The sequence below is a fragment of the Nannobrachium achirus genome (genome assembly GCF_963921795.1).
Source record: "Nannobrachium achirus genome assembly, chromosome: 6".
NCBI classification, from domain to species: Eukaryota; Metazoa; Chordata; class Actinopteri; order Myctophiformes; family Myctophidae; genus Nannobrachium; species Nannobrachium achirus.
In genome coordinates this window covers 50,726,894-50,744,055 of record NC_137815.1, presented here as the reverse complement: position 1 = coordinate 50,744,055, position 17,162 = coordinate 50,726,894, and the positions used below count along the sequence as shown (strand labels likewise).

Sequence of the window (17,162 nt, the reverse complement as noted above, 5' to 3'; positions counted from 1 at the left end):
GGTGCGAGGCGTTGTGTGCTTGTGGATCGGCTGTTTTCACTAGTTGAAATCATTTTTAAAATGATAAATGCAAAACGAACGGTTTTGGACATACAAGGTTTCCACCCGACAACGACGATATATCGCTGCTGTCGGAGCAGAAAACCTCTTATCTCCATATCTTTACCCTTTTTTTTTTTGTAAATTAATGCCCGTGCTTAATCATACTAAAGCGTCACACTCTCAAACACATTAAAAGTAGCAGATCTGCAGCGTGTTGAGCTTGTAGATCTGCTACTTTTGCTGCTTTTGAATTTGGAAATCCTGAAAAGGAACAGTTTTGTTCGGAAGGTTTCCACGAGATAGAGACTACTACTTACACATGTATGCATTCATGAATGTGAGCACACATGCGCACATGCAAGCACGAGCTCACACACACACATACACACACACACACACACACACACACACACACACACACACACACACACACACACACACGTTTGCACTACTACACTATACTTGCGAGGACGTCAACATTTTAGGACTGCTTTTATGAATGTAATTTTTGTTTTAAATCGCCATTTCTAACCCTATGAGCCTAAACTAAAGCCCAAAGACAATGCGTTTGCAGTGTGTGAGCTTACATGTTTTAGTTTTTCTTTTGGTGCACGACTCTAGCAACTAAAGTATGTACGGTATGAATCACACATGATAATTCCAAAACCCGATCCAAAAAATAAATAACCTTTTATTTCTGAAATTCGATTATACGTGTGGATGTTCGCTCATAAGTATAGCAACACAAGCACACACACACACACACACACACACGCGCGCACCCAGAAACACTCTCCCATGCACGCGCACACACACATACACACACAGAATGACGCGCACACATCTTACCAGCTGAATCTCTTCTCCGTCAATCACTTCAACAATGGCATAGGTCTTACTCATCATCTCCTTCATCCTCCTTCAGCTCCTCTCATTCAACCGCACCGCCGCTAGACTTCCACTCTTACTCCTCTCTCTCTCTCTCTCTCTCTCATACAAACACATGCACTCTCTCTCTCTCTCTCTCCACCTCTCTCGCCCTGGCAGACTGACCTCGGCAGTGCGGCTCCTGTCTCTCTTCTAGTTGCAGCTCAAACCACCAAACAACAGTGAACTTTCCCCTAACTGGACTTTCAGCCTGTTTTTTTTTCCTCCTAACACGAATTATCCTCACCCCCTCCCTCCCTCCCTCCGCCCCCATCCCCCCATCCTCCTCCTTCCTAACTCTCTCTCTCTCTCTCTCTCTCTCTCTCTCTCTCTCTCTCTCTGGATGCCTTGTAAACAAGTTGAACTCTAACTAACTGCCAGAGGTTTAATTGTTAATTTTCCCCCCCTCTCCCTCGGCCCTCGTTCTCTCTCTCTCCAACACAGTATCGCTCCACCAGAGCGCCACAGCCTGGTGTATGAGCGACGGAATGTTTCTATGAGTACGCCTGTTTAAATCAATTATACAGTTACACAATTAAACCCCTATTTGTTGCTCTGTATGTGTGCACGCTGTGTGTGCTTGCCTGTGTGTGCTTGTAAGAAAGTTCCCCTGAAACAACAACCGAAAAGCTCTTCCACCCTTGGAGGGACGCGCAGACAGACAGACAGACAGACAAAATGACAAAGACTGACAGAATGACAAAGACAGAGAGACAGGCAGACATGTCTAAGTTAAGTGCCCTCCACACTACAGGCGGTTGCCGTCGGGGCTGCCGCTAGGATCAGCGATGGCCGCACCGCGGTGAGACACAAACACACTCGCTCAGTGAGAAAACGCTGCGCGGTATTTCACAAAGATGAACACAATCCATCTCTCACCGCCCGCGTACGCATGCACAAACGAGCACGCTCGCGGGCGATTTCACGGGGTTGCGCCCGCTTGCCTCGCCGCCGCAAAACTTCGCTACGCGGCCAAAAAAGCCGCCCGCCTCCCATTGAAAATGAATTGCTAGTGTGGAACCCCCTTTATACTTCAACGTACGGCACTATCACATGCCGAAAATATCAGATTATACAAGCTCAGATGGCATCACATCCGTGATGCGTTGTGAGGCTTACCGGCTCTAGACAGACAAACAGACACACACAGACAAGAGGAGAAACAACTGCTACAAAACTGAGCAGAAAGCACAGAGCGTAGATTCTTTCTCCCAGGCAGGCAGGCAGCCAGCGTGCTAAAGTAGAGACAACAGGTAGAGTACAGGACAGAGAGAGAAGAAAGAAAGAGTGCTACCCCAGTGCTGGAAAAACTACTCACATTTCTTACTTACAGTATGTAAAAGTATCAATAGTGCAATGTAGAAATACTCTGTTACAAGTCCAGTGTTTACAATGCGTTTGTGAGCTTGTAGTGGACACACGTGGAATGTAGTGGAGTAGAAGTAAAATAATAGAAAATTGTAAATACTTCAGTAAAGTAAAAGTACCTGAAGTTTTTTCTTACAATAAGTACAGTACTTGAGTAAATGTACTTACTGTAGTTACTTGACACCAACGCATGTCACCAAACTCAACAATAATTTAGCTCCAAATTACAAGTGACATTTGCAGCAAAGAAGCAGCATTGCTTGATGCCAACAAGTTACAACATCACCTTTAACCCCAAATGGATAGGATTTAGATGTTTTGCAGTGTCATCCGCAATCTTAGCAACCATAGCCAGCAGCCCCTTGCCATACTATTCCTATATGTGGCCCTCAGGTTAAGCCATTTGAGTTCCCCCTGCTTCAGGGTGCAAGGGCAGTCTGTCTGCATTGCAGGCCTGATTCCAGCCTCAGATTGAGCTGTGATGACTCGGCATAAACCGAGCCCTCATCTGACTGGGGCCTAAATCATCCATTACAAAAAGGAAGAGAAACACTCAATTTCGAACAAGTCCGTTCATAATTTTACGCAAGGCTCACACCGCCACGGCGAGCGCTTGTCAAATCCTTAATTGGGCATAGAAGCATAGATGGCGCTTGTATTCTATATATCTTCTATCCACCTCTTTCCGCAGGAATTTACTGGAGAATTTTTTGCACCACACTTCCGGTTAACAGCAGACATACAAGCTCACGTCGCGTCGCAGATGCAGCCTTTGTGAGCTTGTAGATCACACTCGGCTGCGGCGCCGGAAGCTCCGTCAAACTTCTGCGCAATGCACTATGGGATGTTGGAAAGTTGTGCATATATATTCTATGATTTTGAGTTCAAAACAGAACATAGACAAACAATCCTACCCAGAGGTGGAAAGTAACTAAGTAGGCTACATGAACTCAAGCAGACAGAATGAAGCTGTATCTTGGGCGTCCCAGTCGGGTTCCTTACCGTGTTGGGCATCTGGACCGAGTCCACGTACGCCTGGATGTCATCATAGCTGGACTGCATGCTGATGATGTCATCGATGACCTCATCCATCTAAGAGTTTGAGAGCAGAAAAGGCGGGAGAATTAGAAGCAACTTGTTTCATGTAGAATGGCGAGTGTGTGGATGGAAAGACTGTTTTGCTGTGCTCAAGTGTCACTACAGTCTTATATTTTGTAGTGTAAGTGCTAGAACATTCATCGGCCAGTGTTGAGCAACAGTTGATTATTGGGTGAGATTCATAGTAAAGACTGATATCAAAACACTACTCGTCACTCTATCTCCAGGTTTCAAATGTGTATGTCTTGTATGGTGAAGCCCTGCTTCACCATACAAGACTGTCGCAAAAAAATAAAATAGCAGATCTACAAGCACACAACTGGTTTCATTTGTTCAGGTCATTATTATATTTTTGCTTTATTTCCTGTTGTATTATTACTCTATTCTATTGTGTTATTTCCTTTTTTACTTGTTTTATCTGATGTTGATATTGTGTCCACTCCACTGTACAGCCCTTTGTTTCAAAAGGTGCTCTATATGTACTGACTTACAACGCCTCATAGAGCAAGGCGTTGTGTGCTTGTAGATCGTCTAGTTTCACCATTTAAAATCATTTTTTTTTTATTATAAATACAAAACCAACGGTTTTGGACATACAAGGTTTCCATCCGACATCAACGTTGGTCTGTAAGATTTTGAATGGTTTAGGGCCAAAATATTATTTCTGAACTTGTGCAATATATCATGATGAACTGTGCAGATCTCTCAGCTCATCTGGTTAAAGGTCTGCTTTCTGTCCCTAACACCAACAATAAAGGTGGAGCATTTTGTTTTGTTAATTTATTTATCAAACTCCCAGAAAAAAAGCAGGTCTCTTATTTCTTTTAAAACACAACGAAAGGCCTTTCTTGTTTGCCGCTGACTTTGATTGATTTATTTACTTTTCTTTCTTTCTCTTTTTTGCACAGTAACTGTAGGCTTTCCTTTGCTTGATATTCTGTGTGAAGCAGATTGATTGCCTTATTGTTGAAATGAGCTACACAAATAAAACTGCCTGCCTTACCGTTTACAACCACATAACCATACAGGCAAAATAACGTTTAATTTGTTGAAATACTTTTGTGGATTGCAGCTTTAAGATCAATATATAGTGCCAGTTTAATGGAGAGAGGCAGGAATGAGGCACAGAATATATTCTAGGCAGAGATTGGTCAAAGTCTGGCTCCAGGCTCAAAGGGCCTCATAATTATTGTCTTGTCCCTCAGTCACTTGTTAAGCTGTAATGACTGTTGCCAAGGCCATAATGGAGTGTTTAAACGGCAATGATAATCACAGTCAGTTAACGCCAGTTAGTCAATACATGCCTATAAGCTTTTTAAGGAAAGATCAACACACGGACGCACACATGCACGCACGGATTGCACGCTTGCACGTGCGCACACACACACACACACACATGAACAATATTACAGTACAGTAATCACACTAGCATGTTGTTAGTATATAAACTGTCATATTTTTAAGATCAAGATATAAAATCTGGTATCAAATGGTCGTATTACCTTTTTACAACATTTTGTTCAAAGGTAGAGAAGCCCAATCAAATCCAAACGTTAAGTCTGTTTGACCTCTTTAGTATGTGTGTAAAACTTGTACTGTATTTCGGCCATTTGATAGCACATTTTCATATCTTGATAGTAAAAATACACATTTGAAACGTGTTCCGTTTCAAGTCTTCAGGTATTACTGCTCTTTTCCTGAAAATGTTCTACAAATGCATTTTTTCCCACAGGTTTCTTTCCCTGTTTTGCCTTTCCATTTTTTAAGGAGAATGGAGCGTACTTTTGCAGAAACCTGCAAATGGCAAGAAGAAACCACTCCATTCCCATTAAGCAGAATCCACCTTCATGGGCATTCACCAAATATTTGAATATTCGAATATCAAAGTCACTATTCGACGTTGTTCACCAAAGTCGAATATTCGCTTATTTTTTTTATTTTTTATTGTTTTCTCTTTAAAAAATATATAGCCTAGTTTATAAAGCTTGGCTAGATAGGAAGTCATAAGAATGAGTTGTCAATGCCCCTGGTGGATGAAATTGTTAATGCTCTATACCAGGGGTTCTAAAACCTTTTTAGGCCGTGACCAGCAAAATAAACATAGGCCTATTTGAACTGGGGACCCCCACCCTGACAAGCACTTGGAATTGTAGGTACTCGGTTCCGCAGATAAATATTCTAATAGCCGATCCACATGCTCACAACGCCTTGCGTTGCCAGGCGTTGTGAGCATGTAGATCTGCTATTTTCACAATGTTCGCCACTTGCTTACTTAATATTTGACAGTTTGGCCAGTCGAATATTCGACTATTCGAATACGTTGAGGTCGAATAATTCGAATACTAAAAATCACTATTCATGAATGCCCTAGCTCGCAGCAGCACTCTGTGCCACGCTGTGACATTTTGTTCAAAGGTAGAGAAGCCCAATCAAATCCAAACGTTAAGTCTGTTTGACCTCTTTAGTATGTGTGTAAAACTTGTACTGTATTTCGGCCATTTGATAGCACATTTTCATATCTTGATAGTAAAAATACACATTTGAAACGTGTTCCGTTTCAAGTCTTCAGGTATTACTGCTCTTTTCCTGAAAATGTTCTACAAATGCATTTTTTCCCACAGGTTTCTTTCCCTGTTTTGCCTTTCCATTTTTTAAGGAGAATGGAGCGTACTTTTGCAGAAACCTGCAAATGGCAAGAAGAAACCACTCCATTCCCATTAAGCAGAATCCACCTTCATGGGCATTCACCAAATATTTGAATATTCGAATATCAAAGTCACTATTCGACGTTGTTCACCAAAGTCGAATATTCGCTTATTTTTTTTATTTTTTATTGTTTTCTCTTTAAAAAATATATAGCCTAGTTTATAAAGCTTGGCTAGATAGGAAGTCATAAGAATGAGTTGTCAATGCCCCTGGTGGATGAAATTGTTAATGCTCTATACCAGGGGTTCTAAAACCTTTTTAGGCCGTGACCAGCAAAATAAACATAGGCCTATTTGAACTGGGGACCCCCACCCTGACAAGCACTTGGAATTGTAGGTACTCGGTTCCGCAGATAAATATTCTAATAGCCGATCCACATGCTCACAACGCCTTGCGTTGCCAGGCGTTGTGAGCATGTAGATCTGCTATTTTCACAATGTTCGCCACTTGCTTACTTAATATTTGACAGTTTGGCCAGTCGAATATTCGACTATTCGAATACGTTGAGGTCGAATAATTCGAATACTAAAAATCACTATTCATGAATGCCCTAGCTCGCAGCAGCACTCTGTGCCACGCTGTGAGCTTGTATATCTGCTATTTTTCAATAGTTAAAGCATTAAATAGTTATAGGCCTAAATGTGTTAACTAACACAGAGAAGAACTTCCTAACGTCTAGATGTCTTTTATCAGTGCCTTACCATTCATATTCAGATGTAGTACACAGACAAAAGTAGACCAACACACAGATGAACACATACCGCCTCTCTCATCCGTGTACTGTGTGCCGATACACACACGCACGCACATTTGAGGGCCGTGCCACACACACACAAACACACGTTCATATCAAGGAGCAATGAAGTCATTATGGCTTCATAAAATCAGGAGAGAATGTCACTCATATTTTTTTATTTCTATATAGAAGTGTAATCACATGTCAATTATATCACAACTATGAAACATTTACCTGAATAAAATCAAGGTTTTATCATTTTATTATTGTGTGTGGGCGGTTGGACAGTAGCCAATTACATTTACTTCGGTACTATAATGCTTAAAGGGATATTTCACTTTCAAATCAGGCTTTTATGAACACCCTGAACAGTTTTTAATTTGCTTGATTCAGTATTTAGATATTTGATGTAAATGTTATCCAGCCCCCATACACACCCATTGTAACTTCAAACTCCATTTTAACCATGATTGGTTAAAAACACCAATTACTTTTTCTGGTGACTCATACTACCCTCCTATTACGTGAGCAGGCCATATTTCTTTCAATAACCTTTTACAGTTATTTTTAATAATTCTATGGGGAAATGAAAAAAAAATACAATAAAAAATATTAAAAAGAAATGAGAAAGTTATCGAAAAAACACGGCCTGCTCACGTATTAGGAGGGTATTATGAGTCACCAGAAAAAAAAATGATGGATGTTTTTAATGAATCTATCAATAAAATGGAGTTTGAAGTTACAATGGGTGTGCATGGGTAGAAGCCCTGGAGGAGGAGGGCCTGGTAACAATCACATCAAATATCTAATCAAAAACTGTTCAGGGTGTTCATAAAAGCCTTAGACGATAAAATGACCAAAAGTCTTTTTGAAAGTGAAATATCCCTTTTAGTACTTTTTTTTTGAGTATGTACTTTACAAGTGATGTTTTCACGTTACACACCACTACACTTCAAAGGCAGATTTTGGACTTTTGACTCCAGAAACGTTCTAGGAATGGAAAAACTTTATATACTTCTAATAGTCTGTATAGTCTGTACTTTGACTCAACTACTGGGGTTAAATACTTTGTCCAACACTGAGAATGTGTGTGTGTGTGTGTGTGTGTGCGCGTGGGTGAGAGCATGCAGTGTGTGTGTGTGTGTGTGTGTGTGTGTGTGTGTGTGTGTGTGTGCGTGCGTGCGTGCGTGTGTGTGCGTGTGTGTGCGGGCGTGCGTTCGTACCTCGTTCTCATGGCTGGATCCTCCGATGTTGAGCATGGCCATGGGACTGTTGGGGGCGCTGTTCCCAGACATGAGCTGCTCCGTGCGCATGCGGGGGGAGTGCAGGGGGGGAGGGGGGGCAGAGGCCGAGCCCCCAGGGGGTGCCAGGGAGGAGGAGGAGGCGGGGGGAGGGGGGGAGGGCTGCACCACCCCTGCTACCGCATTGACCGTCTGCCAGAGAGAGAGAGAGAGAGAGAGAGAGAGGGACCGTCATCATTTTTATGATAATATAACATCGGTCTCAGTTGGGTGGAAACCTCTTATGTCCAAAACTTTTTAGGATTAAAAAATAAATAAAAATCGAGCTTGAGGATCGCTTACCTATCACAAAGTTACACATCACACACAAACAAACAGATCTAACTTAGACTTGTGTGATTTGTGTAAGTGTGATTAAAAGCTAAAGAATAAACGTGTGTTTTAAGAAGGGATTTAAAAAGTCTCAATAGAATTTTGCACTTCTAATATTTAGAAGGGCAGGCTGTTCCAAAGCCTAGGGGCGGCAAAGGCGCAGTCAGCCTACTCCTCTGCCCATTGGGCCTTTTGGGAACCTGTAAGAGCAACTGAATGCCTGACCTAGGGTTCCATGAGGAAGTAGGGCATTCATTTACATAAGACAAAACAAAAGTTAAAATATGGAGATTTCTGCAACGATACACAGATGGAGATATGCAGAACCTGTGCATAACGTGAAGCACACAGACAGACAGTCAGGTACCTGTTTGGTGGCGTGGGTTGTGGTAGACAGGTATTCCTTCACCTGTTGCCTCTGAGACTGACGGATGTGGTAGTCTGTGGGGTTCTCCAGGTGGGTCTGCACCTGCGCGCGCGCACACACACACACACACACACACACACACACACACACACACACACACACACACACACACACACACACACACACACACACACACACACACACACACACACACACACACACACACACACACACACAGGTTTTTCTTACTATACATGTGAGGACTTTAATATTTGAGGACGGCAACAATGCAGAAAACTGCCGTAGAGTCTCCTTCCCAGGCACGTGCACACACAGACATCAAAGGGGGCTTGAGCCCCTGCCCCTTTACCCGTCTGTAAAAAGTGCCCTCTCCAGACCATGAAGGCAGTTTTTACAATGGTGAAAAAAATAAATGCCCTCTTTCCATGCCATACCTGAAGGCAGCGTTCAAGAGAATTGCCTTGTCCAAACTCTCCTGAACTTGAATACAGATCAACTTCCCTCTATTATTATATTATTACTGTCATCACTTGGAAAGCACAACAAATGTCTAATTAGAAAAAAAATACGAAACGCGATCGGGGCGACAAAGTCTTTGTCGGGGTTACCGAGAATAAAAAAAAAGGTCAGGATTTAAAATAGTCACATAGTGTTAAGTAGAGAATCTGTTTGGTAGCGCCTGTGTGTGTGTGTGTGTGTGTGTGTGTGTGTGTGTGTGTGTGTGTGTGTGTGTGTGTGTGTGTGTGTGTGTGTGTGAGTGTGTGAAAGGGTGGGCCCCGCAGATGACTAAACCGCCTCATGTCCCACAAGTTATGGGAGGGGAGTGTGCGTGTGTGCGTGCGTGTGTGTGTATGTGTACTCTGTGTGTGTGTGTGTGTGTGTGTGTGTGTGTGTAGGTGTGTGTGTGTGTGTGTGTGTGTGTGTGTGTGTGTGTGTGTGCGAATATGATCTGTGTATGTTTTTACATTTTATGACAGAGAAAGCCAAGTTGTGACAGCTGACATAAACAAACTTGATTGGCTGTCAGTTTCATAACGTGTCAACGTCTTCATAAGCCAAAGGAGGGGAAAAAAATCATTAGAGAAAGACTGACAGACAGATATCGACCATCCGCCCTACACAGTAAAATACTTTAACACTGAGAGTGTAACAAATGGAACAAACGTTACCGGTTCATTTGGTTCCATTTGCTCCACTACCCTCAGTGATAGATTTTATAGTGTATGCGACCAGTGTTGTCATGTCAGCTTATTATAAGTTACTTTGTTTAATCTTTTTCTGTAAATTAAGTTACTTGTAGTTATCGGTAGTTTGTGGGTTGTAGGTTTTTTTGGGGCATGTAGTGTGTTGTTGCTTATTTGGGCTTGCTTCCTAAATGTTGTTTAAACCAGTGGTTCTCAAACATTGTCAAGGACCCCCACATTAATATGTATTTGACCACAGACGCCCCATCTGAAAATCATATGTGTGCCATACAAGACTTAATTGCGTAGTTTAAGTTTCAAAAATATTCAAAATATTTCACCAAATGTTCAAATTGTTTTGAAGATAGCTGATCTAAGTCAATGTTTAGATTTAAAGTGGTTAAAGTGATTTTCATGCAATATTAAGTCATGTTGCTGGGCCAGATGGAGTCAAAAGCAACTGTGGCGTGACCACAAACGTTAATAAATAGATGTTTCAAAGACTCTGACCTCTAATGACATTCCAAAGGTAGGGCTTTTTGTGCTGTTTTTCACTGTGAGCACTTTCATTTCCCACGCTTTTGTACTGACCAAACGGAGACACTCTTTTGATTGGCATTGGGCTGATAATTAGCATTATTATTATTATTATTTGTTTTATGACAAGATATGGTGAAACACCTATGAAGCACTGACTGTTATTAGTTTTTACATCTGTATACCGTTGCTCTGTGTTGTTAATGCTTCTTGTTTTTTTTGCCTTGTATTGCTGTAAACAACAGCATGTTTTCTTTACCTGTAACTCTGTAACCTTAAAGGTATATTCAGTGATTGTATTTCATTCAAATAAAAATATAATTGGTACATTTTCCATTCATTCTCTTCACTAGAATGTGTGCTGAACATATAAGGACTTCCACCATGGCCCGTGTTACGAGCATAGCTAGATACGGTTTTCAGAGGTGGCCAGCCAGTCCTCGACCAATCAGGGTAGAGTATGGCCGTAGTTATGTTATGATGTTTAGTTATGATGGTCAAAATAAAAGTTTTGAGAACCACAGTCGCTCTGTATTAAGAACGTCTGCTAAATGCCTAGATTGTAAACTACTGAACTCGAAAAATGCCACAGTCTCGTAGTAAATCAGTATCATACATATCCTGAAGCTGGAGACATAGGCCTTCCGATATTCAATGATTGGGTCTAATGATCAAAACGAGAACATTATAATGGTGTAAAAAATCTATAAAAAACTAAACATTTCAACGCTGTAAGGCCAGTAAGGGACAAGATGACCCCCGGCCACTTTCATTCTCACTGAATACACCTTTAACTCTGGGCGACTGAATTTCCCCCACGGCATAATGTAGGTAGGTAGGTAGGTATCTGTGTAGTAGTGAAAACAGCAGATCTACAGGGTATTTTAGATGTTTCATTCACACCTAATTTATGAAATGTCTTAGATTTATCTTCATTTATTTATGAAATTCTTTTGAAAAAATGTTTGAATTAGTGAGTCATTTATGAAAATCTTAGTTTTTTGGAAATCTTTTGAAATAACAGTAATTAAAAACAAAATGTAGGAAAACGAGAAAAACAAAAAGATATTTACTCGTGACCAACAAAAATGGTGTTTGAGAACCACTGCCTTATCTAACAATGTGAAAGGAAAACCACACAATCCCATGCTGCAAGTCTTCATCAAGGCGCGCGCACACACACACACACACACACACACACACACACACACACACACACACACACACACACACACACACACACACACACACACACACACACACACACACACACACACACACACACACACACACACACACACACACACACACACACACACACACACACACAGATATGGTGTACAGTAGGTGCGTGCATCAATACCGCAGGGAGTATCAAGACCAGAATAGAATGGAGAGGAATGTGTATCAGTCCTGTTTGGAAACATCTTTGTGTTTTGTAATATGTACTTTAAGTGTCGACCTACTGTAATTCAAATAAAACTAGATTGTGAAACAACTTGAGAAGTAACTTGAGCTGGTGGTGAATCACATCTCCTCCCCCTCCACATGGAGCAGAGCAAGTGAGCAAGTTCCTTTCCCCCGGGGGTCTCCAACGTTTTCAAGCCAAGGACCCCTTAGTTGAGAGAGAGACGAAGCAGGGACCCCCCACAACCTTTTCGTAGATTCCATACAGTTTCATCGTTTGACAGCACGAGCATCAGTGTATTTTGGATTCATGTCAATTTGTGTTTTCAGATATTTAACCATGTGAACCATCAATACTTATTAAACTTGGCCTTTCACTCTGTACTTAGTCTGCTCTTTTTCTAAACAACCCCTCTTTGCCGAAAATAGCAGATCTGCAAGCTCACAACACCTCGCAGAGCTTGGGGAGGAGGAAGCTAAAGACGGATACATATCATCACTGTCGGGCAGAAACCTTGTATCTCCAAGTTTCAAGTTTGTATGTTTTTTTTCACCAAAGCCCTGCTTCATCATACAAGGCTGTTGCACAAAAGTAGTGAAAACAGCTGATCTACAAGCACTGCGAGGCGTTGTGTGCTTGTAGATCTGCTGTTTTCACTAGTTTAGTTCATTTTTAAAACAATGAATACAAAACGAAAGGTTTTAGACATACAAGGTTTCCACCCGACACCAACGATATGGTGGTGGTGCAACGATATGGTGGTGAATAAGCTTCAACAAACTAGTTCACATGGACGATATCGATGTAACTAAGATATTCGATTGGGTACATATATTTTCTATGCGCAGAGTTACAATTAAAATTAACATTATAAGTTGAGGCTACTTCCTCAATGTCCTGGTCAGTGAGAGGCTGCGGGAGGCTCTGCTGCCTTCCGCTCTGCTCTCTGCCTGTTTCAGAGAGTTTACAGAGAGACCACGTGACCTACTGTATCATAATGTTAAACGTCGGTGCTTGACATTACACCTTTAACTCTTTTACTGCTTCGGACGTTCCCGTTTGCCCCAATTTTTACCCTAGCTTGTTGCCAAAACGAACGCTCGTTCTTTTACCTTGTCTGATGACTGTAAGCTGATGAGGGGTCGCGTGGGTGTGTACAGTAAAAAAAACATCTCCCGTAATGCTGCTTTCAAATCTCCACCACACGTACACATCAATGACGTCCAATTCACTTCCTGGCTGTTCTCTGTGGACCTGATCTAGATTATGCATTTCTATGCTCTGAACGACGGAAATAGGGGAGCCATTTCACATCCATTCTTTGCATAAGGCTGCCCTCTGCCGCCAGCTTGGCTAAAGTACACATATAATAGGTTCAATAAAAAAAATCGTTTGGAAATAATGAATAGATCTTTTTCTTTAACATCGCAAAGGTAAGCTGCTTTTTGCGGGCACCAGCCCCAATACATAAATAATAAATCTGGCAGTAGAACTGTTAAGTACATTACTTGAATAAATGTACTAGTTACTTTACACCATTGAACACAGTGGTGTAAACATAACATGGGAGCAGAAGATTGCGCAAAGCCCCACTATCTCACGACCCCTTCCCCTAAAAAAAGGAAAAGAAAGAAGACAGGAACAGCAGCCATCAGAGATAAGGAGACACAGAGACGCAGAGGCATGTGTGGATTCTGTGGAATCAGGTAAAATGTCACTTTGACTTTATCTTTATCTGTCCCCAGTCTGTTGTCTCTGAGACAACATCTGTCTATCTATATCTGCTGGCTGTCATGTCTGTCACCAGGAAATATATACAGTGTTTTTTTCTTTTCTTTTTTACATTCCTACAATTTTATTTCCCAAAGCATTTTTCAAAACTCTTTCAGAAAGAAATGCTTTCTAGGCAGGGATGGGTGATATTTGTCACTGTATGTATTCCTTGGGGGGGGGCACCTGTCAGCAACCTCAGTAAACGTGACGTGGGTGAGTAGCTAACCTGCCGACTCCCTTAGTCGAAATGATGGGACGTAGAAATAGCGAGATTTCCCCGTATTTGCGTCCGTACCTTGAGCACCTCGACGGGGACCTGCATGCTCTGGAAGTGCTGCGGGGTGTTGATGGCGGTGGAAGGCCGCGGCGCGGCCATGTGCTGCTGCATGTACTGCAGCGCCGCATTCTGGTGCTGCTGCTGCTGCTGCCGCTCTCTCTGCTCCTCCTGTTGCAGCTGGTCTCGCATCAGCTGCATGAGGGGGACACACGTACACACACACACGCGCACATAAACAAACACATAGACAAACACAATACACATGGATTAAAGCAAAATAGAATCTCACAACGGGTGATACGGTATGTGCCTAATCGATGAGTCTATTAAAGGATTAGTTCACCCAAAGGAATAAACTTTATTCTGTTGTTTACTTACCCTGTGATGTTTATGACCCAAGGAGAATTTTTGTTTTTAAAACCTTCTTTAATGGTAAATCCAGAATCGGCGAAAAATATATAATGGGAATCAATCAGTGACCCGTTTCTGCGGCAAAAAAACAATATCAAAACTCCTTCCATAAAAAAAAACCCACAGCTCCAGCCGTTTATCAAAGCCTGTAATACCATACTGCTTTGAAACCGCTCCAAAAAGTGCCCTGTAAAGTAAGAAAATTAACTTTAAAATGCTTCCTGTCAAAACAAAGACGTGCACGAAAAGGGAGCGCGCATGGCCAGGCGTGTGCGTTGTCAGTCATGCTCGTTCGTCGGATGTGTCTCCCCTGTTTGTTTTGAAGTCGCGTCATTGCAATCAAGGCAGCAGGTTTACGGTGAAACAGAAAGCTGGAGATGGGATTTATGGCTCTATGAAGTGAGCCCGATTTAAGATCCGTTCCTTACAAAGAGCCGTTCAAAAGACTGGCTCATTTTAGTCTTAGGTACTTTGTACATTTTGATTATAAGTTCAAATCACTTCAACCCTATATACATTTCAGCATACATTTCTGCCGTCTAAATCTACAAAGTAACTAAGACTAAAATGAGACAGTCTTTTGAACAGCTCTTTGTAAGGAACGGATCTTAAATCCGGCTCACTTCATAGAGCCATAAATTCCATCTCTAGCTTTCTGTTTCACCGTAAACCTGCTGCCTTGATTGCAATGACGCGACATCAAAACAAACAGGGGAGACACATCCGACGAACGAGCATGACTGACAACGCACACGCCTGGCCATGCGCGCTCCCTTTTCGTGCACGTCTTTGTTTTGACAGGAAGCATTTTAAAGTTAATTTTCTTACTTTACAGGGCACTTTTTGGAGCGGTTTCAAAGCAGTATGGTACTACAGGCTTTGATAAACGGCTGGAGCTGTGGGTTTTTTTTTATGGAAGGAGTTTTGATATTGTTTTTTTGCCGCAGAAACGGGTCACTGATTGATTCCCATTATATATTTTTCGCCGATTCTGGATTTACCATTAAAGAAGGTTTTAAAAACAAAAATTCTCCTTGGGTCATAAACACCACAGGGTAAGTAAACAACAGAATAAAGTTTATTCCTTTGGGTGAACTAATCCTTTAACTCTTTTACTGCTACGGACATTCCAGTTCGCCCCATTTTTGACGGCGGCGCGATGCCAATACGGCTCGTTCTTTTTTACCTTGTTTTGATGTCTGTAAGCTCATGAGGGGTCGCGCGGGTGTGTACAGTAAAAACATCTCCCGTAATGCTGCTTTTGGCAACCGAAGCGGGCCAATTCACATTAATTCTTGCATAAGACTGCCCTCTGCTGCCAGTATGGCCAAAGTACACATTTGACCGACCATTGTAACATGAATTAATTTAGAAAGAACCAATAGATAATTTTCTATAACATCGCAAAGGAAAGCTGCTTTTTGCTGGCACCAGAAACTGTTAATAAAATAAGTAAATCGAAATGATCCAATAGGACAAAAGAATAAATGTTGCGGTATTGCGTTCGGAAAATAGCAGATCTACAAGCTCAAGCTTGTAGATCTGCTATTTTCAGCATGCAACCAATACAAGTGTCAAATCAGTCATTACAACGCCATCAAGCCCCGCCAAAATACATTTGTGTTGACAAAATCAACCGTACATTTAGTTTAAAACTAGACTAAAACTAAAAGATTTCAGATGACTATTATGACTAAAAGGAATAGTATTCACACCGACTAAAACTAAATCAGGATTTGCAGTCAAAATGAACACTAGTTGGAGCCACTAGGGGGAAGACTGATGCTTTACAGTACCTGCAAGCGCAGGCCGATGCGCGAGGCCATGGCTGGGGGGCGAGGGGGGAGGGGAGGGCGAGCCGACGTCAACCCACCGCAGTCCAGCCCGAAGGGAGGAGAGACAACTGTGGGAGAGAGAGAGACAGACAGACAGAGGCAGAAAGAGTAAAGTCAATAAAAAAATCGGGCTCAGTATGAAGTAAACGGTGCCTTTGATGAGTCAACTTCATCAAGCTATATCGAGCGGCCGAGCTTCTCGTATGCTGTAATTGCTATAAAACAATTAAAGTATGATAATTTTTCATTATAGAGAAGCACTATCCACAAAATTGCCAGTGATCACTGGCAAAACCTTTGTGCCAGTGTGCCAGTGATCACCCTCCCCTGTGCCAATGTTGGCACCCGTGCCTAAGGTTGCCTACCCCTGAACTAGAGGAACAATGTTAAATCCCTGTCCATTCACATCAAGGCTGCTCAACAGCGCCACTTGAAGGTTGGGAAGATAACTTTTAGTCATGACTGATGCATGACTGATCTCACCTCCAACTGTATTACGGCTGAGGACAGTTCCCAGTTTGCTATGCATTAGGCCACAGACAAACCACCCACCCTCCCATCTGTAGCCTGTGTTACATTTTGTACACTGACTCTCAGAGTGAAACACACTCAGAGTTACAGACACACGTAAGTCTATGTCGGTGTGTGTGGGAGGCCCCACAGACTATTACTAAGAATACACTAATCAGTTTAAGGGCCTTGAACAAAGAGGTCAAATGTCTCCAACTTAAAGAACTCTTTGCTTACATGACACAAAAAGCTTTTGATTCTTTTTTCTTTTTTTTTGGGGGGGGGGGGACATACTGCACTTAGTACTTTGTACAAAGTACTAAGTGAAATCAAGTGCTGTGCGTGGATG

At 42.0% G+C, this 17,162-nt stretch overlaps 1 protein-coding gene across 1 annotated transcript in view; it reads right to left on the bottom strand.

Moving 5' to 3' along the window:
• The window catches only part of tfeb (transcription factor EB), an 83,451-nt gene that overhangs the window by 15,920 nt on the left and 50,369 nt on the right, over window positions 1–17,162 (bottom strand). The window contains exons 3-7 of the mRNA XM_080727390.1: window positions 16,265–16,371; window positions 14,076–14,249; window positions 8,858–8,959; window positions 8,101–8,310; window positions 3,340–3,429 (exon numbers count right to left, since the gene is read on the bottom strand). Coding sequence (XP_080583516.1) covers window positions 3,340–3,429; window positions 8,101–8,310; window positions 8,858–8,959; window positions 14,076–14,249; window positions 16,265–16,294 — 606 coding nt within the window. The 5' untranslated portion in view covers window positions 16,295–16,371. The remainder of the gene's footprint in view (window positions 1–3,339; window positions 3,430–8,100; window positions 8,311–8,857; window positions 8,960–14,075; window positions 14,250–16,264; window positions 16,372–17,162) is intronic.